The sequence below is a fragment of the Anas acuta genome, chromosome 17 (assembly GCF_963932015.1).
Source record: "Anas acuta chromosome 17, bAnaAcu1.1, whole genome shotgun sequence".
Lineage (NCBI taxonomy): Eukaryota > Metazoa > Chordata > Aves > Anseriformes > Anatidae > Anas > Anas acuta.
In genome coordinates this window covers 7,820,395-7,847,120 of record NC_088995.1, presented here as the reverse complement: position 1 = coordinate 7,847,120, position 26,726 = coordinate 7,820,395, and the positions used below count along the sequence as shown (strand labels likewise).

Below are 26,726 nucleotides of genomic sequence, written 5' to 3'. Positions count from 1 at the left end.
TTGTTTCCATGTCCTGCACCATGGACTCGTCCCTGGACCCTGATAGATGCCCTGGTATCCATCTGTCCCAGCCCCTCTCCCCCAGCCCCGCCGCCTCTCACACGGACACCCAGGCTCCACGTCGTTTCAGCGTGCAGATTTATCGCTTTCCCCCCGCAAGACATGTATTTGAATTTTCTCTTGGTAAACATAACCACAGGAGATGCGAATATGTGCCGAGGAAGCATAAATAACCCCACACAGATAGACACACACACAGACAGCAAACACAGACACGGTTCACCAAGGGAAACCAAGAAGTGCAGAGCACGCCCTGAGGCCGCCACCAGTCCCAATGGCTTTGTTCTCATCCACCCAGCCACCAGGATTTCTCCCGCTCTCGCTTTGCAGCAGCTGGTGGGAGAATAAAGCTGGGGAGGAGGAGTCTGAAGTTGCAAATATCCCATGAAAGCATCATGGCAAGTCCCGGCTCTGCGGTTTCCTGCAATCGTCTTGAAGGAATGGTTCCAGTTGTAGGAAGTTGCAAGTCTTTCACAGTGTGAAAGGGTGGAGGGGCATGGGGACCACCGTGAGGAAGGAGCAGCAGGTCATCTTGCAATGTCCCAGTTGCAGCCAGCCGATTAACCTTCATGTGGGAACATCGGGGCTAGATGCTCCATCTAGGTCCTCTTCTGCCCTCTCTAAGGTGCTGATTCGTTAGCTGAGAATAACCTTCAACGGGACATCATGCGAACAAACTCTGCAACCGACAAGAAAAGACAGCCCTGAAGCGAAAGACCTCCAGGTCCCCACCCCAGCTCTCACCCCCTGGAGACAGCATGCAGCCGGGGTGGAATTGGGGAAACCGAGTCCACACGGCAGGTCTGTGCTGCTCCGGGAGCAGCCCTGGAGAGCCCCCACACACGAGGGGCTCTGATCCTTGCGTTAGATCCAGCGACACGACCCCGCCAGCAGGGCAGTGCATTGCTCCGACTCCTTCCCAGCCAGCCTACACGCAGGCAGGCTTGTTTGTACAAGCAACCCCTTGCAACACATCGTGGCAAGTGTCGCCTCCCTTCGCCGTAATTTCAGGGAGCATTGATTTAAAGCCTTGGGAGCACGGCAGGTTCTTAGTGAGCTTGCCAGCTGAAGGAAACACCGGTGTTGGAAAGTGTTTTGGTAATACCGGTGCTCTGGCAGAGAAAAGTTTACTTTGATGGATTCCTTGCTTTGGAAGATACAGGTTAGCGGTAAGGACACCCTGGATCTATTTCTTCACCACCCTGCAGCTTGTGGAGTCAATTACACTTGTTAAAATTGAGTGTGGATGCCATCAAATAGAAATGCGTTTTCACTCTGCGCTTGAATTGCCCAGAAATTAATAACTCTGCGAAGAGGAGGGCAGTGGAAATTACCCCCTTGACTTCTCTTTTTCCATTGATGGAGCTGTCCTTTGACAACTAAAGCAGCAGTTCACAGAGAAAATGATACTGGGCTAGCATTTCATGTATTTTAGCTGTCTAACATAATTTAGCTGTGGGAAACAAGGAGAGCTACTGTCAGGTAATCAGCCAGTGCATTACAACTGCTGCAGCTACCCGATGCTTTCTAGGGAGGCATTTCCAGTTTTTAGCATTTCCAAAGCCCTCAGAAACTTCAGGACTGAGACTCCTTGCCATGTAGGAGATCCAGGAATGCCTCTGAGCCAAAAAATTACACGCATTTTATTTTAATTCTGTCGTTACTGTGCTTCACCCTGATTGCAGAGGGTTGCACCAGGAAAACAAGCAGCCTGCCACGCTCTCACACCTTCCAGCTCTATTATCCTCTTAGTTGTCTGATGATATCAACTGCTTCCCTTGCCAGGAATCCTGAGCTCTATCAACATCACTCCTGCCACGGCTAATGGCTAGGATAGTAGCCGAACTGCTCGTATTTTTTCCGACTCCTTCTGGCACGGAAAGTGAAAGAAGAAATGAATTATCTGTGGGATTTAACATGACACATCTAGATTAGATATATACAGTGCTACTGAGCACATCTGGCATGTGACCATCTCCTGGCATAACAGTGCAGAAACAAATTCTCTATAAACCCAGATAATAAGGTGAGACAGAGGAAATGGAAGGTGCAATGCTTTTCCAAACAAATACAGCCTTCTCACAGCTCTTGCAATAGATTTAATGGAAAGGAAAATGCCCTGTAAAAAGAAGTCTGGTGCTGCACGGGTACAGCAGAAGCTGTTTCTCTGTGGCAGGGCATCTCCCTTTCCATGTGAGAACTATGGAGACCTGACTGAAATTGAGGTGCAACAAGAGAAGATACACAAATGAACACTTCAGCTGAAGAACTGTATTTGTTTTTGTTTGTTAGTTTGTTTGTTTGTTTGTCCACATTTTGGATCCCTGGGCCCAGAGCATGCAAATCTTCCCTTCTGCTTCCGCCTCCGAGCTGAAACTCTGACTCACACTACAGCAGCTGCACAGGGAGCACTCATCCCCTCTCACCTTCAAAATCAACACGCCCATCGCCGTTCAGGTCCACGTCCCGGATGATCTCTTCGATATCCCGATGACCCACCTGCTGTCCTAGAAGCTTCTTCATGGCTTCTCGCAGCTCACTGGTGCTGATCTCCCCATCGCCGTTGGTGTCAAACTGCAAGCACATGAAAAATACCAGCCGGGGAAATACAGTTAATGGAAACGGATCTTGCTCTGGGTTGGACTTTGTACTGTCCTGCTCCTGAGTGCCCTATTTTTTCTGCATTCCTTTGCATCCCTCCTTTTTCTCTTTCGGGTTCCATTTGGTCTGGATCCAGCCTGTCTTTTGTCCTCAGAAACCCCTCATTACTGCTCTGACTGTATCAGTTTCCTCTTCCTTGCCTCAAGGGCTCCCTTATCTTAGTGACTTTCTCTGCTCCTCCCTCATTTCATGTCTGGCTTGACTCTTAGTCTTCCACTGTGCTGCTCTTTCCTCCTCTTCTCTTCCCCAGTGAGTCTTCTCTCTTTCCTGTCTCCTGTTGCTCACCTCTCTGAGGGGCACACGGTGGGGAGCACTCACCTCTCGGAAGGCATCACGGAGCTCTTTTACACCAATCATGTCTGCAGTTTCTGCCAGCAGCTTTGGTCCCATCAGCTCAACAAAATCTTCAAAATCCACATGGCCACCCACTTGGGATAAGATGAAAGATTGCGTGTAAGAACTCCATACATTAGCCAAGCCCAGTGCTCACTTTGCACTTCTGTGTGCCCCGGAGGGCTTGGTTCTCCAGGAAGCAAAGCACAGAAGGTGCAGGAGAGTGGAAGGAAAAGCAGAGGTAGTTTTACACTGCCTGTTGTATTTCCTGGATTGTGGGATATGCAGAATGAGCCCAAGCTACTCCAGCCTGTGTTGCCATGGACTGCTACATCCTTATGGCATCACGTACTGAGTGTTAGAGGCTTGGTCCCACTAGAGCTTATAGCAACCCTCTGCTGCACTTGTGCCAAAAGAAATGGCGAGGGCACTGCATGACGTTCCTGCATGCCCTGGCAGTGCCCTGCAGCAGTGGTGGAGTCTTGGTTCATTAGCAGTGGCTAATGTATGTCCAACTGTTTCATTTTCATATTTGTTCCTTTTCCTGTTTGTCCCCCATCTGACAGCTGGCAATAACACTCTCAAATTCCTAACTCCTTGTGTGCCATCAGCTGTTTTTGTGCGCGAGCGGTTGTGTATGTCACAACTCCTTCCATTTCCCTGTCCAGGTAACTCGTCTTTCCTACATCAGCCTATGTCAGGAACAACATGCACTGAGTTTCCCTTCTCCCACCTGGCTGAGGGCTAACATCCTGCACTGTCACGGACGAGTCGTGACAAAAATGATGGTGAAAGACAAGAGGCACAAGCACAGTGACTCCAGCAGCTGCCCCCCACCCGGCGCTGCCAGCACAGCTCGCTTGCATCCCACCCGCAGGGGCACAGCAGATCACAGACACCCACAGCAGTGAGCAGCCCCTCCACCTCCCACTCTGACCCAAATATCTCCATCTTCCAGTCGTCGCCTTCAGTCCGACATCATCTGACACCAGCCTCAGCACGATGACGTCCACGAGCTGAACACCGAGATCTAACTGCCCACATCGAGGGCAGTTTTACACCTGGCAGCATAAGCAGGGGGGACAACCCTTCCACATGCTGCTCCCATACAGCACGGTCCACACAACCCATTCATCTGATAAGCAATAAAAAGGGCATCGACTGCTAGGGGCTACGAATGAGCAGAGGGATGAGAGGGAGCTAAAATGACAACCAAAAATGAGAGGGAAAGGAACACCAAGTAACAGAGACAGCAGGAAACAAACAGCCCAAAGCAGCAGCGCAGGCACAGCAGCCAGAGAGGTTCAGCAGGGTGGGTGTTACTCACGGTTCATGTTGATCTGCTGGGAGAGTTCTATCAGCTCCATCTCAGTAGGCATGTAGCCCATGGTTCGCATGCAGTTCCCCAGGTCCCTGCAGTTAATAAACCCATCCTTGTCTTTATCAAACTCCTTAAAGGCTTCTCTTAATTCTGTGGGAGTGGATCCAAAAAGAACAATGTTGTCAGAGGCAGCTTGAAACACCTTTTCCAAGAAACCTCCCCAGCGCCAGCAGCACTTTATGAGGCCGGTCCCTGAGATACTGCGTGTGTTCCCAGCAGATCTCACTGTGAAGAAGCAACGACTGCAGCAGTGTCAAGCTCTTCTAGCAGCAGCACTGCTGACCCATCCCTTTCAGGAAAGCGTGCTGTGACTACAGAGGCTTTGAAGTACCACAAAGTGATTTTTCCTGAACTGCACTCCTTAAAGGCACTGGAAGCAGTGAGTTTTCCCAACTTTTACCCCTACACAATATTCCATAGCCATCACTGTAGGGGTTAGCAGGTAAAACAGCTTCCCTACAGCCATCCTTTACAATGCTTTCCATGGGAGCTGGGGTGTACAGCAGTTCTCTGGCAGCCCATATGCCGTTACCTCACTCATCCTCCCACCTTGAAGAAGCTGCATTAGATGCAAATTCCTCCACAGCCAGCACTCTTGCAGTTTTACATACTATTTCTTTTGCTTGGGCTGCCAGGAATTATTCCAGTAATCACCTCCCTTGATTTGCCACAGATTATTTTACCACCCCTTGGGGGCCAACCTGGAAATGACCAGCCTGGACAGGGAGAAAGGTGACACAGAAGGAGCGACAAGTTTTACCTTCGATTTCTTCTGGGCGCAGTTCTCTATCCTGCAAAAAGAGAACACACTGTGTTAAAGCCTTTGGCTTGCCGCAGCCGCAGTTTCAGAACAGCACTCGGTGGTGCAAACAGTTCTGGGACGAGCCAGAAAGTGAGAGAAGAAACAAGAAGGCGATGACATGTTTAATACCATCTACCTAGCAAGGCTTCCCAGCTCTCCTCCCCACCAGGGCGGGTTTCAGCCTGCACACTTCCCCGTGGAAGCCCCTCTCCTTGTCTGCTGGACAGGGGGTGACAGATGCTCCCCCAGGACAGAAGGAACCTGGGCCAGCACGGGCCCTGCGTGTGGGCTCCCCACCTGCTGGTGCTCTGAGCACCTCTCAGGGCTCCTGCATCGCTCCCCAGCACCGAGTCCTGGAGCAGAGACCGGCGCTGCAGCAGCTGCTCTATGGCTGGGACTGCATCCTCCTGAGCTCCTGCTGAAACGGCCAGATCAAACCAGCTGGAAGCTGCTCCTGTAGCCAGAAGCTCTGTACCATCATCTGCCTGCGTCCCTGCTTGATTCCTGTCCTGCTGGCAGGACAGGGACAGCCAGGAGCTCTCTTACAGCCCACGTCCCAGTGCCATCTCCTGCAGTCCCCCCAAGAAGGGAGGGACTTGCCCCTTCCCCCCAGCCTCGGCTCCCCATACAGGCATTCTGAAACCAGGCATGAAGGCAGACACACGACAGGTACATCGTCAAGGTCATCTACAAACGAAACAGGACGAGGATTCACCATGTTCAGGAAACACTGCAACTTCAAACATCCAATTTCAATTTCGTGGAAGGAGGGGGAGGATATAAAAGAGCATAGGAAAATTCCACCACTGCACCAAGAAGAAGAGATGAGCATGGAAATGCACTGCTTTCGGGTTTAAACACCCTTCCTAATTCCTCTCATCGCTCCCAGGCAAATCCAAAGCATCTGAGAATTTGGAAACACAGAAACGCCATCTCTTTTGTCGGCTGACTCTCGGCTTTTCCCCTCAACCGTGGGGAGTTTCTCCTTGCCTTCCAGGTGTCCTGCAGCCTCCCCACACGGCCCCGGAGCCGGTGTCCTTGCCGGGTTTGAGAAGGATGATTCTTTGCTATTTAACCACGGGCTCCTCTGGCAACTAATGGCGGCTGCTCGGAGCGCACAGCAAACTAGGACACCCGCTGCTTTACGTCTGTGCAGAGGGGGCTGTGCCAGAGAAGTGACCAGCTCGCCGCTCATAACCTTCCCAGAGGCATCTCTGTGCTGGATGGAGCTGCCGGAGCACGCTGGCTCCGCGGCTTCATCCCTCACAGACCTGGTATTTTCAAACATGTCATCCCATTTGTTCTGCTTCCATCAGCGCCAAGAAATAAAACGGCTCCCCCCCCAACACCTGGGGCCGGGTGCAGGAGGCCTTACCGCCCTCCCACCCCGTTGCAGCAGGTGACCGACGGTCCCGACACCTCCAGCGCAGCCGTCACGAGAGCGTCCTCCTCCCCGCTCACCGAAGGCCACGTTGCGACCGACACGCGTCGGGAACGGGGGCTCCAGCACCGGCTCGGGTGTCGCACCCCAGGGCATTGGCGCCGGCGGGGCTCTGCGCATATCCTCGCACGCGCGGCTTCGAGCGTCACGGAGCCGCGGGCTGCGAACGCAGAAGGAGGGGGAGGGTTTTCTGTCCCTCCAAAAATGTGACTCAAGCGGGAACTAACGTCACGGAGAGGTTTTCTGGTTTAAATTTGAAAAAAAAAAAAAAAGATCCCCCGAAATGATTAAGGAGGAAAAGCGCTCGGGAAGAAATGGGCTGAATCACTCTAAGGCTCTTGGAGAACATATGGAAAGAGGAACAAAACTGTTCAGAACCCAGATATGAGCAGAGGTGACCCTCAGAGAGTCATGGTACGTCATGGCCTTACTCTCACTTATTTCTGCTCTATGCACAGTCCTGCTGCACTACAGTCAGTAGAAGTAAAGCTGTTGATCAGGTACTTATGCTACACCAGGGTAGAGACATCACTGATCTCATTTTGGAAACTCCTTGGGGTACGGTGAGTTCCCAGGGCCTGAACGGGATGGATTCTGTCAGTGTAAGCCTTCCACTGGAAGCTGGGCCCGTGTCCTGTGGTGGGGAGCCAGCACCAGTAGGTGCACTGGTGTGAGAACACCATGCCCTGGGGGTCAGGGAAGTGGCTCAAGGCATGCGTGATCGCTTAGCGGCTGAAAGTTAACAAGAACAAAGGCCCTGTGATCAATAATGACTGACAGATCTTTTTTAGGTTGATGGCTGAAGATGAGGTTTCAGAAATCAAGCTCTAGGTGTCTCCTACGGCTGCAGATAACCGTGCCCATGCAGAGGGATATGAGACATTTCTTATAGGGGCGAGAAAGCCCTGACTGTCAGGAAACTGGGGTGAGCTTTGTTTCACCAGAGGATATGGAGTGCACTGGATTAATGTAAAACAACACATGTCCACTTACGCATATCCAGAAAACGTGTGTCAATGATTCCTTTGTGTATGTCTTTACATTCATGTTACTGTAGAAATATAATATATATGTGCAGAAAATACGTTCTACTGCTTACAAAGATACTGAATTCACATGAAAATACCTACTTTCTTTGCTTATATATAAACATTTACATCAGAAGCATATGAGCACAGTTACAAGGAGGTGTGACGGGGTGGACAGACGTGGTTCTCTGTTTATCCGTGTGTGCAGGGACAATAGCATTTGGTAGCCTGGCACTACTTGCAAATACGAGGCCAGACTGATGTTCTTTGATTTATTTGGCTAGGGTGGCTGCGGTGTCAGGCTGTGCATGAAAGCGTACAAGAGACTGCATTTGGGCTTCTGTGAGGAGGCAGATGCATGCTCATTTCTGCTTGTATTAGCATGCTCGCTGGGAGCTGACAGGAACAGTAACAAATACGGGCATCTCTGTGGGACAGCTTGTTCCCAATATGGATACTCTGATTTGCATCTAAGTGGCTACTTAGGCCCTAAATGCTAATTTGAGCCTCTGGGAATGAGATGTGAATGTCTTGTTGGAATAACAGCTTTGAACACTGGACTCCTCCAGAGTCCATCTGATTATACAAGTCCCGGGGTCTTAAGTCCTTCTCCTGAATCCATGTGACTACATCTACTCGAGTGTAGGCTTGGATCTATCTTCCATAGCTGCATTTTTTTTTGTTTAAATCATCCTTTCTTGCCGTTTAGGCACAGGGACCTCTCTGCACATGCTTCAGCTTTGACCTTTGCCTGTGACTGCGTTAGCTGGAGCCGGGATGCTCCAGGACCCAGGGCTGGGGGTTACGGAGCTCCACGCACAGGGAGCACGCGGGCAGCTCCGCGTCCCCGGCTCGCGTCCACACGGCTTTGTGCGTGTCTCGCCCGGCTGGGTGTAACTTACGTACAGGCTGCCTGTTTTCTGCGAAGCCCTTCCTCAGGAAGATGCATGCTGGCCCCAGCAGGTTGTGCATGACGGCGCAGTTCTGGGCCAGCACCATGAGCGGACCCTGGTACTCGCAGGCCGACGGCCCCTCTTCGCTCGTCTGGACAGCCTTATAGCACGTCTTCTCCTCATGGCGGATCTTCCCAGCCAACCAGCAGCAAGCAAACAACACAACAGAGGATGTTACCTCCCCGTCTCGCCCAGCCTCGCCTCTGAAGTTTTACTGAACCGCCTCGCAGAGCCATTATTGCTAAATTTCCTTCATCTGCTTCACGCCGCGTCCCCCCCGCCGACCTCTTACGCTTTGTGTGGAAGCCGTAAATCCGGGAGTTCACTTTCAAAAGCCGACAGAAGTACGGCCAGCCCGGGGAATTTCGCTTTGAACCGACATCAAACCCTCCACGAGCTGCTCACGTCTACCCAGAAACAGCCCAAAGGGCCGCGCTCCCGCTACCAGCCCCACAGTTCAGGATTCCTCGAGCGAGTGTGCCCCACGGCACCGTACGCGTGCCCGGGGCCACGCTGCCGATGGCCACAGCGGCCGGAGCCTCCCCGGGAGGCAAGACCGAGGCTGTGCAGAGGCAGCGCGTTGGGCTCCAGGCTGCATGGCAGCAGCACGGCTGGGTGACGCTACCACGAGGCCGCTGGCAGCATGGGGTGGCTCTGCCAGCTGCGGCACGCATTGTGCTCTGCTGGAATTAGCTGCATCCTCGGGGTCTCGGGCACTCAGCGCGCTGCCCTCTCCTAAATCGCTTGCGGTTCGGGGCAGAGGTCAGGCACGAGCACGGTTGGGTCTGTTTGCCTTTGCACGTTTCTGTGAGTGCACACGGCTTGCTAAGCTGGGGCTCCAGAACGCGCTCCAGCACTGGATTTTATAAGGAGGCACTGCTTTCCTTTTATAGAAATGCATTTCCCTGGCTCTGCAAGAAAAGTCTTATCCTGATATTCCCATGCAGCTATAAAAAGCCAGCACAACCCACAGGACCCTTGGTTTTATAGAATAAACATTAATCATGCATCAGATTCCTCTTCAGGAACGATTCTACTTTTACAGCCGGTGTTCCCAGGGGTGATCAGAGAAGCTCTGTCAATTGTCATCGGCTCCTTTATTAACTCTTTCCTTAAAGCCTGAGGTGCTTTTTCAGGCTAAAGCACCAGACGCGCAGGCACACCCCAGGCACACTTGTCCAAACCTATCGCATCTCCTCGCTGTGCCTGCCATGTGCTGTTACCTTGTGCACACAGTCTGCATTTCAGCCAGCCTTACCCCAATCTGCTCGTGTATAACGTCATGTGGATATCAAGCACCAAAACAAACACAACCCAAAAAGCAAGCCACGAAGAAAGAAAATGATGGAGCAGAAAAGCACTTTTGTCGCAGTCGTAGCTGAGGAGGAAATCTGTCTCTGATTAAGCGTGACACATCGGACACTTGTCCTTAAAAACCTGAGAGATGAGCATCCGTCCGCAAATGGCATATTACTAGCTCAGCTAAATGTCAGGGCATCTGTGTTGAACTGCATAGCTTCATGACATCAGTGCAAAGTATTTGCAAAAATTACCAGCTTTTTTTTGCTTGGCACATTTTTGAGTTTAATATACCAAATAATGTGACTCACTGAAAATAGCCCACATCAGTTCTGCATTGAATTCCAGCAAAGAGACACGAAAGCTTAAAGGTCCCATAGCCTCCACCTAATCCTTGCCTGCTGACCTTTCCAGGCAATTTCTTACCTAGCCACACGGCAGCACCAGAGCACGGTCATCCCGCTATTTTTCTGTGTGGATAAAGATCATCAGCTCGATCAAACAGCTGCCCAGAGCCACAGAAGGTGGCTGCCTTACTGAGAGCCCGACCGGGGCTCCCTGCCCTGCAGCTCCAGGCAGGATTTACACCAGGCGATGCTCCCTCTGCCCAGCAGCCTCCAGGTTTCTCCTGCAAGCACCCCCAAAAATGTCCTCCAGCACACTCCTCCTTTATCCAGACAGAGCCGGGAAGGGAGCTGCGATACGGGTACAGGGCAGAGCAATGCCAGGTGCCTGCTACAGGGGAAAGAGCGGCATGCACAGCGCAGAAACACAAGGAAAGGACAGGGGAGCTCAGGCTTTCTCTGTCTCTTGCAGGAGCAAAGGGGCACTACCATGCCTGGCTGGGTCAGGCCAGATCTTGGAGGGCCTCTTCGAGGGAAAGGCCACCAAGGCTGACCACCAGGGGCACTGGGGGAAAGCGAAGCTGCCAGCAGCCAACACTGGGGGAAAAGGACCGAGCGTTGTCACCTGGACAGGCAAGGAACCAGCCCCTGGCCAGGCCAGCCAGCGCCTGGAAGTGGTTCCCAACCTCCCGGTGGAAATCACGCATTGGAGGGATCACATCTCCCATCAGCCAGGTTCAGCTCCCACCCCCACATCGCCTACAGCCCCTCCTCACCACTTCAGCAAAACTCAAGGAAACCATAAGCAGGCAATGTCCATCCGCCAAGCTCCCTGGGGAATGGGCATCAGATGCAAAAGGCCTTCACATTGCCGAGCCGTGCCCCTCATCACCTCAACCCTGCTCCCACTCGCTGCGGCAGGGCCACACGGCGGAGATGAGAGCAGGAAGAGAGCTGTGCCTGCCCTTCTGGCTCAGCAGCGAGCAGCTCCTCAGCCCCAGGACATTCACGCTCAGAGGAGCTTTGGGGAGGCAGGGATGGGGTGAGGACAGGGACGAGCAGCAGGCAGAGAGCGAGCGCTTCCTCCCTGTGTAACTTGGTACCACCCAGGGCCCAGCTCCTCGTCCTCCTCACTGAGTTTCCTCTGAGCTTGCCCCAGGTAAAATCTGGGGAAAAAAAAAGACCAGGGTCACAAAGCAGCCACGTGAAGCTGTGTGGTGTAAGGCTGAAGTATCCCCATAGCCACACGTGTTGTGATCCAGAGGTCAGCACAGCCCCACAGGAGTGGTGCCCGAGGCTAGACCGGAGTTGGAGAAATCCTCTAGTTCAGCTCTGCAACTTCCTCTCTTTAGTCCTGCCAGCCCAGGCCTTCTAACGAGGCACAAAGTGCATCTTCTGAAGCAGTTTTTAGGAATGAAAGCATAAATTACCTAAAAAAGACTGACCACACAGAGTTTACAACTTCTTCAGTCCATTGCGATTCAAGCAGCCTGGCCACATTTCAGGCTTTAATTGCAATCTCCTTGATCGTGCTGAGCACAGCTGCAGCCAACTCCTTTTATTGCAAGTTGGAGGCGACCTAGGAATAGCCAAATTGTTTTTTGTTTTTTTTTTTTTAACCTGTGGTGTTTGGGTAAACCTCAGCTACTCCTGCCCCTTCCTGGGGGTCACCCTGACACAGGACTGGTCTCGGCACTGTCCAACTGCTCGATGATGAATTCTCTCCTCGGCTATCCCAGCACTCCTGCAGCAGCACTGAGCCTTGTTAATAGGAGCCAAAATAACAAGGAAACTGTTTACGAGGTAAATCTGAGGCCAGAAGAAACTCCCTGCTAGGACACCCTCTCCACAGCAGATTTTCCTGAGGGCAAGGCCTCCTGGTGGCTCAGCCCCATGGCAGCGCCTTCACTGCCAGCAGGGTCTCCCCAGAGCCAGCTCTCCATCGCTGTGCTGGGGATGCTCAGCGAAACTTCATCATTCCCCAGGAGTGAATCAAACAGCTTTCTGCTGAGTTATCAGATTTTCAGCAGTGCCAAGTGAGATCCGTGGGGCTGACAGGTACACGGTGCTGCTGCACCTCCCTCAGCCAGGCAGGAAACGGTACTGGGGCGAATCGTTCCCGCCTGTCCCTGGCAGCAGGACGGTTCCTGAATCTGATCAGTCCTGGGGTTGTTTTAAAAACCTCAGCAGTCTGGGGACTGCAGCCTCACAGACACGGAGCAGGGCCGGGCCCAGGCCCCCATGCACATGGGCCGTGCTGCTGGGCACGCGCTGGATGCACACACACACGCGAGGGATGCACACAGGGGGTAGGCCCAGCGTGTCCCCTCACAGGGCACGGCCAGACGGGTCACAGAACATGCTGCTGTGCCCGAGTGCATACATCCAGACAAGATGTGTGCGTACAGAAGGATGGGAGTACACAAAGCCACATGCAGACTGCTGCGAAGACGCACCCCAGCACCCGGACCACGCGCGTGCAAGCGGGGAGAAGTGTGTGAAGCACACGGTGAGCACCACGCGCCTGCTCACAGCCCTCCAGATGGGTGTGGAGAGGCACAGACAGCTGCGGACACCTAGCACAGCTCGGATCCTGAGGTGTGCGTGTTGTTACACCAGCAGGAACACACACACACACACACACACACACAGCCACTCGTGCACAGGAAAATGACCCTGCAGAAATGACACACGCGGCTGGGCTCGTGCAGACACCCTCGAGTGAAGCACATGCACACCCGTACACAAGCTCACGTGTATGCACATACCTGAAGCTGCCTGCACAGACGACGTGTGCCAGCGTATCGAGCACATCAACGAGCACAAGCGTGCATGGACGCAGTGGGCACGCACCCACGGAGCAGGACACACGCCTGCTGATATATACACGCGTTTATTTACACACACATGGTGGCGTTCAGCATCCCGGGCTCTAGTGGCTGCCCTTGCACGAGCAGCTCTTACAAAAAAGACTTGTGAAGAGAGCTGAGCCCCTCGCACGCACCGCTGCGGCTCTCCCACCTCCCTTGCCCGTCTGCCCACGACGTCGCCCGTCCCAAGAAGCAGGGCTGGAAAAGCACAATTCACTTTGATTTAGGGAACATACCTTTTTTGAGAGGTTTCTCAGTGGAGACTTCACACAGTTGCCCATAATATGTTGAGTCTGCCTTTCCGGTGAACTTGGTTATAAAGGAACTGAAGCAAATGATCCCATTAAAGGTATTCCTTGGGAGCAAAGCAAGAAAGGCAGCGCCAGGCAAATCCAAACAGCTACTGGCTGCTGGGGCTTCCCTCTTCGGGGAGCTTTTTCTCTCTCTGCCTCTCTCTCTCCGTGTTTTTACTTTATGTTCACTTTCTTGAAGAGATGAAGCAGGAAGGAGAGGGAGGGGAGAGAAACAGACAGAAAGAGGGAGAGAGAGGGAGTGAGAAGGGGAGAGAGAGGGAGGCGGATGTATAATCTACATCAGATTAATGTTCAAATCCCTCCCACCCCCCTCAATCTGCAGGCAAGATTGTTTCACTCATGGGAGAGAGCTGATTCAGGGAGAATTAAAACAGAGAGGCACCGCAAGAAGTGATTTTAGTGATGAGTTCAGTGAATCCAGCTAGTTTGGGTCCACACAGCCTCCGAACGCTGCAGCCCTGCCCACCCCCCTCCTACCTCCTCTCAGCTTTTCAATCACCAGAGAGCAAGGCTGGCCAGAAGGCAATCCACTTACGGGCTTGGGGCAGAGTCCAGAGCTCGTTTTGGAGCAGAAAGGGACCATTTAGCTGGGTGGGACCTGTTTCAGCTTATAAAGACTAGCAGACCTGCAAGTCCCTCATTCTTTTCCTGCCACAGTGGAAGCAAGCCCTGAGGCAGCAGTGCAGGGTCCCTGCAATGCTCTCAACCCCAGGACAGAAATTTTTAACCACAAGGGAGAGACCTTGAGCCAGTCTTAAAGTTTTTTTCCACCTTTCTGCAAGTAAAAACCAACCGGAGGTTTTCCTGTACAAGTCTGCCAAAGACGGGCTCGCCCCTGAATCCTAAATCCAAACAGCCCCAGGCTGGGTAATGTGAAAGCAAGAATTTGGGCATCAGACCCAACCACCTGAGTCCGGGGATAAATAAGGGGCTCCTAAGCCCAGCCCCAGCTCCGAATTCTGAGCTTCAGGCCTGCTGAATCATTTCTGAAAGAAAGGGGATGAGTCCCCAGTACTTCTTCCTCTGTTCTCATGCTGCGCGTAAGAGCATTTGGTCTGAAAGGAGATTTAAATCGTGTAAAAACTCACCATCAGCCCGGGCAACAGGACCTGACCAGGGCAGGGAATGCATCCCCAGCCACAAAGCCACCACCGTGGCAGCAGCTCAGGGAGGAAAGAAGCCACGGCATGAGGAGCTACCTCCTGCAAGGGATGCAAAGGCCAGGCTGGCACTGATCCTACACCTGTCCGTGTACAGAGATGAACTATCTGTACCACAACAAAGCAGGGCTTTCTCTGCTTCCACCCAGATGGTGCTGTGGCAAACTAAGCATGACTGTAAGGTGAACCAACAGCTGCTTTAGAGCCTGGAGGCTTCTTCCACCTGAGGAGATTAGTTTAGGAGGCCAACCATGACAAGAGTCAAGAGCTTCTCCAGTTCCAGACACAGCCAGAAGCGCACGGCGATGTGGGGTAGTGTTTCTTGCTCTTCCTCGTAGCAGCCACTTTCCAGGAGTGCAAGCAGTGGAACAGCCTCCTCTCCTCTCCTCTTCTCTTCTCTCAGATCTGCTCGGTGCCTTCCTCACCGCACAGGCTGGGAGGAGCTGCACGAAGTCCCACAGTTCCCCCAAAGTGAGAAGCTGTGGTAGCAGGCACTGGAAGATGCCCGTTCTACCCGGAGCAAACGGACCGGGGGACAGAGGGGATGGGGAAACTCTGGTCTGGAAGGTCTCCGTATCAGAGCACACCCATGGGGCTGGGAAGGAAACCTTTCCTAAGCTGGCCCTACCACCTCTTATCACGGTTGGAGGAGCCCTGACGGAGGGGAAATACATGGTCAGCCCTTGGGGCAGGCACAGCCCAGGGCCCCTGCAGCAGGAGGATGCCAAAACTCCCAGCTCCTCTCGAGGCTGCCATCTTTGGCTCTATTTCTCTTTCCCTTCTTAAAGCAGCTCATGGGAGGAGGCTGATCTACCCTTGGCCGAAGTGCTGGTCGTTAATAACGTCCTCTGTCAGCTGGAGCCATTCCCCAGGCTCCTTGTTTATTGACGAAGTGCTTGTCTCCCTTGAGCAGAAGCTGCCATACAGCGAGCGAGGCGCCTGGGCTCCCTCCCGAGACAAATGACTCCAATTCCGGAGCGGAGAGGAGAGAGAGCATCACCTCCCTGCCGAGCATAAATCTCCCCTTGGCAGGCAGCGCGGAGGCCAGGAACGCCCTGCAACTGAGAAGTGCCCGTCTCGAAAATCCATCGCAGCTCCAAAATGCCAGGGGGCTGTAAAGGACAGGCAGGGAGCACGTCTGGCAGGGCTCTCAGTGCCCCTCAGCAGGAGTTGAGGTGGTCACCCCTAACCAGGAGCTTGCACGGGGCGTCGGGAGCCAGCCAGCACGGCACACTGCCGCGTTTCCCTGCTCTCCTACTTCTCTTCCCTGCAGTTGCAGCAGTCGCAGAAAATGCGCAGGGCAGAGAGAGAGCGCTGGAATCGGCTGCCAGGTTCGGGAGGGAGTTCACAATCCGGGAAGGGAAGGAAGAGGCAATGGGTGGGAGCCCACTCGCACCAGGTTCGCAGCACAGTCAGCCCTCAGGCTCTGCAGGAGCGCTGGCAGAGCCGCAGCGGGCCTGAGAGATGTGGCCGTGAACAGTTTCTTTATCCCCTTATTTACCCTGAATCCCTTAAGAGCAATCGGGCAGCACATCGCAATCTAGCAGGCAGACCCTGCTGACCTTCCAGGAGGAAAATCACTTGGACATTGGGATCTTGTTCATCGCCACCAAGGGCAGCTTAGAGAGACGCAGGGGAGTGGGGTTGGTGGAGAGGTCATTCGAAGATTAGGTTAGAAGGAGCACATTTTCTCCCTTCCTCCAAACGAGGCTGCTGTAAGAGAACAGGATGCTGAGAATAAGTGTGTCAAAAGCATTTGTGTGTAGGTGCTGATCTGTGGGCATGCCTATATCTGGGGTAGTCAGGGTGCGTGTGGGAGGGCTGCACATGCATGTATACCGGCTTTCCCACACTGTTCTTTGTGGCAATCACACTGTTCTTTTAAGGCCTGGGGCTCTGTTGTAAACTTTCTAAAAATCAGGAGGAATTTTGCGAAATGCACGCCTTGCCGTTGTGCCTGCATCCCCCCCTTTTCCCTGAAACCCACAGAGGAGAGCAGAGACCTTCGCGGATGCAGTTTGGCACAGGGTGAGCTCAGCTCCCAGGCAAGGAGCTTGGCACATGGACTGACCTGGGCGAGGAGCAGGGAGGAGGCCGGATGGCTTGGCACTGCCAGGGAGTGATTTAGGTGGCTTCATGTGCTTGGATTCTTTAAAAAGCAGCAGTGCTTTGTTCAGGCTGGCACCACGGGTTCGAATATTTATTCCATAGGAAAGGGTTGGACCCCGGCACGGCTAATCACTTGGTAGCTGTAACAGACTTCATCCAGTGACAGCAAAATACCTGACCGCTCCAACAGAAAGGACAAAAATCAAGCCAAAATGTGGGACTGCAGGTTTGCTTGGCAAACATTTCCCGTGGAAGTACAGAGCTGTACAGGAAGACTGCTCGGATGCCAGGCCCGTTTCAGCACATGGACCTTCACTTGCTGGAACATCAGATCAGGTCATTGCTCGTAACACAGCGCTGCAAAGGGCACCCTCAGCACCTGGGGGTGGGGTAATGTCTGAGGAGAGCACATGGCACAGCATTCCTAGCATCTCTTCATTGAAATCCACAGTTTTCCCTAAGAACTCGCTGCATGCTTGGAAGATTTAGTATCCTAAAATACGCTGCCTTATTTAATTTCCCCTAGCAGGCTAAGAATTTTTCATCTATTTTTTCTATGCCGGAGCAGAGAGTGCACATACTGCTTATTAGCTTTCAAATCTGCTCCCAGCCAGCCTTCAGCTGATGCCTATAGATCTGTGTTTTACAAAAAACAGCCCTGTCTTGTTTACTGGATGACCTCAGATGAGCCTTAGCATTTGGATTTATTAACATCCTTCCTCTGCCAGTGCTGTCAAGGGCCTTGCTTCAGAGCTCCCAGCCACTGGAACAGGCACCGGCACTGCAAACCTCTGTGCCTGGCTTCCCCTTCGTCTGTGTCAGGCTCCCGAGTGCTTTCCCTGCATCCTGAGTTGTGTTATCTAACCTCGGGTGAACCTGGGATGGTTCCACGCTGCCATCAGGCAAGGACAGGTCCGTCTCAAGCGGAGGCACCAGCAAGCACTGGCAGATGCAGCCCATCCCCTCAGCTGGGAGGAGGAATATTTCTGCAGAGAGTTTGGGAACTTTCTTTGCTGTCAGCTGTTCCAGAAAGAAAGTGTTGCTGACTCATGCTGTGCATAATATTCTCCTCCATTAGAGCAATTGGATCATATTCAGTCCCAAACAACAGAAAGGTTATTAAAAAACCAAGGATGCTTTCCGTCCCTCTCAAGGTAACAAACCCTGAAGAGCCAGCTTCCGTTTCGCACAGCTTTGTCTGTAATTAGCTAGCTTTATTCCGTGTTTGATGAAAAGAGATGGGAACGTGCCACCTCCTGACACCTTCCACGCAGATCTGGTACTCGCATTTTGCACTGACCCAACAGGAGATGTGCAGAGGAGCACTACGTGCTGGGGGTATTTTCTGCTTTTAAATGGGCTACAAAAGGACAAGCAGCAGCTTGACAGCCCACAAGTTGCTAGAGCAGTTTGCCAGGTATATGCAGTATGAAGAGGGTTTAAAACCAACCTCAGAGGGTCCCTTCCCTTCGTTCAGACGTACAAGAACTGTGAATCGCTCTCTGTCAGGGCAGCTGGTGCTGCCCTGGGTCTCTCACCTCTTCCAAAGGAAAAAGGGGCAGGGGCTCAGCACCCGCTGGCACGCTGGGGTGCTGCAGGGGTGGCTGACTAGTGGGTGGGCAGAGCCCTAGGAACCATACCAACCCCATACTCCAATCCAGTCCTGCAGCAATAGACAAGATACAGCACCATAAAACTGAGGTCTGCCTCGTTTCTGTTCTGAGCAGGGACCTGACAGCACCTTCAGAAGGACCAAACTGCATATCCCAGATGAGCACTCTGGCTCGATCTCAGTGCAGCTGCTCACAAACTACCTATACTCTTTTTTTTTTTTTTTTTTCTGTTATTTCAGCAGAATACAGGGGGGTTGTTGGCCATTTTCTGCTTCCTGCCCTCAACTGTTGTGACACGATGCCTCACAGAGGTACATGGCTGCTTGTTTCCTTCCAAGACCAGGGAGCGTATTTCATCTGAGTGGGCTGAAGCAATGCTATGTGTTCTTTCCAAAGGTGGTTGCAAGGTGCAAAGTACTCTAAAGGAGGAACGGACAGAAGAGAGATTAGAAAACTGCAAATGACTTCATTTAGACATTGTATTGAGCTCGTGGTCTTATGCCAGTGCAGAGGGCTACTGAAAAACTCAGTGTGACTGTATGAGCCATGACAGCTGTTTGTCTTTATTTCGAAGAGGGGCATTTGACTGAAATTGAAGGATTGCTCGAGCTCATGGGCACTGCTGCTGCTCTCTAAGGTCACAGGAATGTCAGAGGATTATTGAAAGGGAGCCCAAAGTTAGCTAAGCGCCTTTTACTGGCTGCACACCACATAGCTGCTTGTTATTGGAGATCAATACCACTCATGGACTCATCAGGGAAAGCCATCTCCTGAAGCTGCAATGCTAGAAAGAACCACAACGAATTCAGCTGCCAAACCTGCAGCCCTTCCACTACATCTCCGGCGAAACTCCTCCCTGACACTTTGTTCAAAGCCAACATTGCATCAAACAAAACCCAAGGCAGTATAGGGTGGTGGAACACACAGAGGGCTAATTTAGACGATGGTTAATTCATTATTGAAAGATTTTATTCTCTCACAAGCTAAGCTGAACCCAACCAGAAGGGCTGTGCGTTTCAGTGCATCAGCTCATGTTGCTGTATATTTCATGAGCTGAATATTTAATGAATGTTCCTTTAGCTTGGTTTTATTTTGATGCCTTTCCATATCCTTTTAAAACAGATTTGTTTAAAAGTAAATCACTGACAAAGATTAATGTTTGCTGGCAGACCCGCTGCAGGCAGCAAGCTTATCCACTGCCCCTCAGTGATTCTGTGTGTCTGGCTGCCATCCCTCAAGCTTTTTAGAAGCAATAAATGTGATTTTTTTCTCCAAGCTGAGCAACGGGGAGGCTGGGTGGATGTGCTCGAGTGGAACACTGTTCCTCTGTACCCGTGCCCGTCACATACAGAAAACACATGAGCTGCACCTCATACAGCAGGGTCTCAGCAGGCAGGGACGTCCCTATGTGCCGAGTATTTAAGCACAGGACCGCGTGTGTGCACAGAGGTGCTTGCACAGCCACACCGAAGATCTAGCAGGGGCCGCACAGAACAGGCTGTATGTCTGCAGGCACGGCGTTTACGTGGAGGCTCTTTACATCAGGCTGCATGCATGGACGTGGGCTGTGCCAACACGCAGGGCAGGAAGCGCGGAGGCCGTATGAGACGCACACAGGTACCCGGACCACTGTGAGTAGGTGCCCGGCCATCAGCACGACGGGTGCTTCCCCACTCAGACCACGCTCCTGGCACCAGGACACCCGCAGGTTCCCCGGGCACAGCCAGACCCAGGGCCCCAATGGCCTGCGGGGTCCCTGCTGGGCCAGGGAAGGGGCTTTTGGGGGCAGGAGCCAGGCCCTTGGACAGGTTCCTCCTTGCCCTGCTGCAGCCGGCAGAGCAGGCTGGTCCCATGCAGGGCAATGCAGCAGAGAAGGAGGATTTGTGAGCGAAGCTGAAGCGCTGCAGCCCGTGCCTGCCTTCCCTTTACGGGCACCTTGAGGATGCTCCTGGGGGTCAGAGCAAGCTCTCAGAGATGTCCGAAAAAGAGGAAGCAAAGTAGGAAGAGGGAATGCAGAGTTTCTTTGGGTTTTGTCTCTTCTCACCTGTGTGCCTTCAGTAGCTGTAAGCTACGGCTACACAGCAAGGCCAGCATCCTTGTAACGCTGGATGTTTTGAGCTACAGGAAAAATCCGGTTACCCCAAGTCACTCTGCCGATTTCACACTGTAAAAGAACAGCTGAGAAACTGCCCTTGCTTCGCCGTGACCCTGACTCACCAGCGCTGCCTCTGCCTTACAGCATGGGGCAGCACAGCACACAAGACCCTGCAAGCCAAGACATTTCACCTTCACCTCCGCTACCCCGCAGCGCTGCATCCCACAGCTTCCACCAGCAGCTCAGCGCACAGCAGCCTCCTCGCTGGCACGCAGGGGCAGCAGAAAGCTTCCATCACGGGGCCATTAGCGGTGCCCCCCTGGGCTGTGCAGGGCTGCCAGGCTCTCTGCTGGCAGAGCTCCACGTGTGGTCCTGCCGCAGCATCTGCTCTTAGGCAAAATCCCATTAGAGTCGGCTGGAGTCGAAGCCACTCGAGGGAACAAGGTCGTCCTGCGGGTGAGGAGACCAGCCAGGCTGTGAGGCTGGGTGAGGCGCGTTGTCCTTACCCAAAAGGATGCCTTTTGCACCTGCTTCCCACACAGGCAGCCTGGGGACACGTCCTGCCCCAAAACAGGGCCGCTTCTGACATTCTGGTTTGCTCCAAGGTCCATTAAAACCTGTTAATATTAACTAAAACATCTGAGTAAAGGAAGATCAAGCAGAACCAGAAAAGGAAAATGGGAGATGCAGAAAGATTCCTTCCCTATTTTAATGGTAATTCGGATACTGACATTAAAATGGGACCGGGAGATGGTGCAGATAGGAGTGGCTTTTAACTGCCTGTACAAATAGAAATACAAAAGCCCCTTTGGCCACAGTGCTAACAGCAGCAGCCCGTAAATATTTAATGATTCCCTGTGGCATTATTTGACCCCCCTGATCCCCACGCTACCAGAAGCAATTGACAGAAAACTGTTGGGGAATCACTTCGCTGAAAAATTTAACAGGCAGGCAGGGTGTGAAAGCTAAACGGCTCTGAAAACGGTCAGGTCTCACATGGCAGGATCGCTTGCAAATTAATATTGCATAGCAAAGGCCACAAAAAGCTCTCCTCAAGGTGCCAGCCAGGCTGACCCCGGGGCACAGGAGTGAAGTGCAGAGAACCGGCGGGCTGCGTGCCGCAGGACCTGCGCTGCGAGCCCAGGGCCAAGCTGTAGTTGCTGCTGTAGGTGCTGCCACATCAGTGCTACCCCACAGCTTTGCATTGCGGTCCCCGTTGGTACCACGCTGCTGTCCCAGCCTCTGAGCTGCTCTTGCTGCTGCTGTCACATCAATAACTCACCTGCTGCTACTGCAGTGCTATCCCGGTGGCCGAGGTAGCGCTGCTCCTCTGCTGTTAGGGGCGTGCTCCTGCTTGGGACGGCACCGCTGCTCCCCTGCGTCCTGCAGCCACCCCACGGGACCCTCCAAGGGGTGACAGCACGCTCCTTCTTCCTACACCACACTCCTTCGCTTCTCGGCCACTCCAGCACTCCCCTGCTACGGGCCAGAACGACGCCACCGCCCTCCCCACGCTCCCTCTTTGCGCCACTTTCCCACGTTGCTGCACGATCGCACGTTATCCTTGCCAGCTCCACGGTGAGTCAGTGCCCAGCTCTCGCTGCTGGATGGAGCAGCCGCCACTGCAGCGCCGCCTGCAAACACGGCTGCCCGCTGCCCCTCGCGTGGGGCACCGCCGGCCGTGCTCCCGCAGTCACCGCCTCGCTCGGCGGCGCTGCCTTCGTGCCAAGTCCCGGCCGCGCGATCAAGACGGCAGCCCGGCGATAACACCTCGCTCGCTGCCTCCTGTGCAGCGGGGTGGTGCTGTCACGCCGGCACAACCCCTTGCTAACAGCATGCCCAAAGTAATCACTGCTGCATGCGACAGCTCCCACCTGGACCCGCTGTGGGGACGGGTCGTTACCCCAGGACGGCTCCTGGCTCCCACTAAGGCACCGTTACGCTCCCCTGCGTTCAGTAATTTGTGTAACGCTCAGTTACAGAACGGCCCAAGGTCCTAAGGAGAGTATTACTGTGTTTTTTATATCACGGCATCACTGCACCAATATAGCACGAGGCTAATTAATAAAATATCACTGCATCCTGCATCCCGGCGGTCTCTTAGCATTCTCCCGGAGTACACACGCAGAGCGCTCCACATCGCTGTGCCGGTTATGTAAAGGCGGCACTTCTGCCTTCGCTCTTTTTTTCCTGCACAGCTACAAATCTGCCTCCCTCAGACACAATCCTCCAGTCCTGGACTGCTCCTTTCGCTCTGACTGCAGTAACAACGTCCCCTGTGAAGTCAGCCCTGCAATGTTTTCGGCGGATCTGATCTGGTGTCTGCATCTGCGGCCACGCACCGCGCCGCGAGGGGAGCGGGATGGAGCCCTGCGGGTGCGCAGCCGGCACAGGACGTACCGGTGCTGCCGGACCTCGGGGCGCTGCCGCTGCAGATACGCATCACCAGGCTCCCCTCCTTGCACGCGCTGCAAAATGACTGTCTGAACTGTTTCACAGTGGGCCGTGTGGGCTGGAAAGAAGTTCTCGGATTAAATAAATTGTCTGCTGAGCTGTTGCTGGCTCCTAATTGCGAGGTGCAGACCGGTGGCACAGCACCTGCAGCTTTACACTGCAGTCCTGGACACTTCTGCGCCAGCGACCACGGCTCAGCCCAGGCTGCAACTTGTGCTCCCGCAGGTTTAAATCCTGCTCTGTCTCAAGATATTTTTACACAACGCTTAGCATCTATGTCTTCACTTGCAGAAACAAAATTTCCATCATTCCTTTCCGTTACAGAATTTCCTGGTTCTTATCCTAAGACCCGTATCCATCCCAGGATTTTGAGATCACTACAAGAAATCTCCACATCTCTCCTCCTGCATGCAGCCCTTCGCATAGCCCATATTGTAGTTCCCCTTTATACCCACGAATCCCTGTACTGCCCTGCTCCTAAAACCTCCCCTGGATGGTCGTTTTCTCATGGTTACTTCAGAGAAAGCAAGGCAGAGCTGAGTACAGAGAAACGGGAATAAATAATATTACGCTTCTAAAGAGAGACGCTGGTGGTTGCTGTTTCTCAGCCCTGGTGCTATGCACCGAGTGCAAGAAGGAAAAGCAGAGCTGTGTCTGTCCCTTGTCTGTAAGCAGCACGGTTCTGCACTGGAATTCAATTTTGCTAAGTTTGCGGCATTTGGGAGCGGGTCACAGCACTGGAACGCAGCACAGCGGGTGCAATGAAGGTGCCGCTCGGGTAAGGACAGAGCTCGAAACCAGAGAGGTCTCTGCGAGCAGGAGCCCTGACACAGGTTTGTTTGTACTTCGGCACTGGGAACGCAGCCCCACAGACTTAAAATCCGTTCTCAGATGCGTCTTCATCTTCCTCAGAACCACGGAGACAGCACCAGCCAGAGCTGAGCCCACGGATTTCAGTCTGCAGATTTTCAAAGAATACCGATTGTGTGACCCAGCTGAGCACCCAGCCACTCACTAGGCCCTTCCTTAGTGCTGCTACTAAATGTTAATCTAGGCTCCTGGTCCCTCATGGGCACAGGGAGGGTAATATCTGTCCTGAGTTCAACACAACGGTGACACTCATAAATAATGGACTGGTAGCAAGGATGCAAAATTGCTGAGGAAAGCAGAGGAGGTCTGATTTTTCTCATGAGAAGTGAGGATGAACAGAAGTAGACAACACTTCCTGAGAGCAGAGTGAGCAGGTACAGGTGTATCACATCCTTCCCCTCAAATCACAGAAATTCTTCTTGTTACCTCCATAACCTCAATTTCAGTGGGCATCCTGCAGAGCCTCCCAATCCCGCTTTAAAACGAGACATACACACAACAAAAAAATCATGCAACAACAAACAACAAAACCCCCAAGTCATAATTCTGGGTTAATCGATCACTCCCGGGCTGGAACTCAGCCACCCAGGCTGCTGGCTTATACCTATAATTGTGCTTCTGGGAGATTGCAGTTACATTAATCTTCCTGGAGATTACATCTCCCAGTAACATCCCTAAATGGCTCTAAAAGAAAATTTCAAGCCGGTCTTCCCTCTGCCTTTTCATTTTTAAAGGGTAGCCCTGTTGGGTAATTTCACTACCAGAGGCAGCTAAAAATGACAGTTTTGTACCCAAAGCGCTCGCAAACACCGAAAGCATCTGTTCCACCCTAACACAGTGACTGGGAAGGCTTCGGAATTGGGTCAGGATTTTTTTGTCGTCCTCCCCGCTACCTTCCCCTGACAGCTTCTGCCATCAGAAATGATTCATATGCTGATCGCACAGAAATGTACCATAAGGAGATGTAAACAAATACAGCGAAGCAAGGCGGGGAGCCAGAGAGATGGCACCTAATAAGTAAATATATAGAGAGATATTTAAAATAAATAAATAAATCGCTTCCCTGACACTCACCCTCACCAGGCAGAGCCACAACTTCCCCCGGCTCCAGGGTTTTTCCCCCGCCGGCGAGCCCTGGAGCGCCCTCCGCAGCGGCCCCGGGGGTCGCGGCCGTGCCCGAGGGGGGGCACCGAGCCCCCGGCCCCCGCTCGGAGCCGGCTCCGCAGCGCCCCGGCGGTGCCGCAGCGCTCGGGGAAGTTTGGCCCCGTTGGGCAGGAGGAAGCAGTGCATTTGCAGCCCCGGAGCAGCAGAAGGGGATGCAGGGGGCGGCGGAGGGGGGGGCGCCTGGCTCCTTACCTGGCCGAAGACCGAGCTGAGCATGGGGTGCAGCTGGTGGAAGAGGGGGTCGGCTTCCAGGGGCCGCTCGCCGCCGCTGGACTTGGCGGAGCACTTGCTGCCGGCTCTGGACGGAGGCGAAGCGTTTTCGGAGAGCTTTAGGGACTCTCTGCTGGCCCTCTGCCTGTGCCCGAAGAAAAAGTCCTCCTCCTCCTCCACCTCCTCCTCCTCCTCCTGCCCATCCCTGGCCGCGAGCTGCTGCTGCTGCTGCTCCGGGGGGTGCCCGTGGCTGCCGTGCGGCGGGAGGTGGCGGTGCCGGTGCCTGGCTCCCCTGCCTCCTCCTTCCGCGGGCTCCTGCTGCCCGTCCCCCCCGGCGGCCGGCAGCCTCCCCGCTCCCCTGGCCCCGTCCTCGCGGGCAGGGGGCTGGCACAGCGGCCTGCGGGCGCTGGGCTCCCCGGGGAGCGCCTCGGGGCTCGGCTCCCTCCCCGCCTGCCCTCTGCCAGCCCGGGCGCGGCCCCCGCGGGGTTGGGGTTGGGATTGGGGTTGGGGGGATCCCCCCGGAGCCCTCCTGCTCCCCGCCGCCCTGAGCAGCGAAGTGCGGGACTCGCTTTTCGCCATGGAGGAGCCGCTCATCGCGGGGCCGCTACCGCCGCATCCCCGGCCGGGCGGAGCGCTGCCGCTGCGGGCACGGAGGGCTGCGGCGCGCCGCTCCCGGCATGTCCTGCGGAGCCCCCGCTTAAATCCCGCACCCGGCCCATGTGACAGCGCCACAAAGGCCGCGGAAGGGGCTGGCGGGCACCGCTGTCCCCCCCCCCGGTCCCTGTCCCCGTCCCCGTCCCTCCCCAGGTGAGCCGGGCGGCGCTCCCGCAGCGCTGCGGGGAGGGGACGCGCGGTAGGGGAGGGGGCTCAGCTGCCGCCCCCCCCCCCCCGAGCATCGCCCCCGGTGGGTGGCACCCGGGGGTGGGAACCCCCCAAAAAAAGAAAAAGGGTTGCCCGTGGAAGGGGTGGCCCCGCAGAACGAGCTCTCCCCTCCCCGGGTCGCAGCCCCCCGGGGAGCGCTGCCCCGCGCCCAGCCCCGGTGACCCCGGGAGGGCTGGGACCCCCCCAGGGCTCTGCTTTGGGGCTGGGACCCCCCCCCGGGGCTCTGTCTGGGGACCTGCTGTAGGTCTGAACCCTGGGGCCTCATCCGTACCGCCCCGGGGGTGCAGAGCCCCCCTGCACACAGCCCGGGCTGCCCCAAGTTCAGGAGCTCAGTGCTCAGCCCCTGACCACCCCAAGGACAGAGCTCGGGAAGTTCTCATCCAGCCTCGGAAACAGGCACGGAGGTTTCCTTAGGGCACGGCAGAAAAGGATAGGAAACCGAAGGAGTTTGTACAAAAAAAAGCAGCTTATTTAACGTCTTTGTGTTCCGACGCAGGTAATTAAGCGGCAACAGGCGGTTCAATAATGACGCTCTGTTTAAAAACAGAACAGGATGGCGGTGGCAGCTCCGACGTGTTCCCACCGAGGAGAGGACCCCGCTCCTTCTCGCTCAGCTGCAGGCAGCGACTGTGCCTCGCCACCAGCCCTGGGCACCTCGGCAGTGCGTGCACCCAGCAGGACAG

At 54.2% G+C, this 26,726-nt stretch overlaps 1 protein-coding gene across 4 annotated transcripts; it reads right to left on the bottom strand.

Annotated features, from left to right (window-relative positions):
- Positions 1-121: 121 nt before the first annotated feature.
- CABP1 (calcium binding protein 1) lies at positions 122-25,953 on the bottom strand. 4 transcript variants are annotated; one of them, XM_068653898.1, is made up of 8 exons: positions 25,144-25,283; positions 13,409-13,657; positions 8,613-8,789; positions 5,196-5,226; positions 4,382-4,525; positions 3,040-3,149; positions 2,487-2,634; positions 122-739 (listed from the first exon to the last, which is right to left on the bottom strand). In XM_068653898.1, exons 2-8 carry the CDS (start codon positions 13,451-13,453, stop codon positions 714-716), a joined length of 681 nt encoding a protein of 226 aa, XP_068509999.1. In that variant the 5' UTR covers positions 13,454-13,657; positions 25,144-25,283; the 3' UTR covers positions 122-713. The 4 variants fall into 4 exon arrangements, with proteins under 4 accessions (XP_068509999.1, XP_068509997.1, XP_068510000.1 ...); XM_068653896.1 differs by lacking the exon at positions 13,409-13,657 and having other exon boundaries at positions 25,144-25,941; XM_068653899.1 differs by lacking the exon at positions 8,613-8,789.
- Between the last annotated feature and the right edge of the window lie 773 nt (positions 25,954-26,726).

Excerpts from the sequence above, each read along its gene's own strand:
- CABP1 (XM_068653896.1), bottom strand. The coding sequence starts at position 25,755 with ATGAGCGGCTCCTCCATGGCGAAAAGCGAGTCCCGCACTTCGCTGCTC. Across the intron at positions 8,790-25,143 it reads TCAGCTCGGTCTTCGGCCAG|ATCCGCCATGAGGAGAAGAC; the intron begins GTAAGGAGCCAG and ends TTGGCTGGGAAG. Across the intron at positions 740-2,486 it reads TGGGCGTGTTGATTTTGAAG|AGTTTGTTCGCATGATGTCC; the intron begins GTGAGAGGGGAT and ends TGTCGGTTGCAG.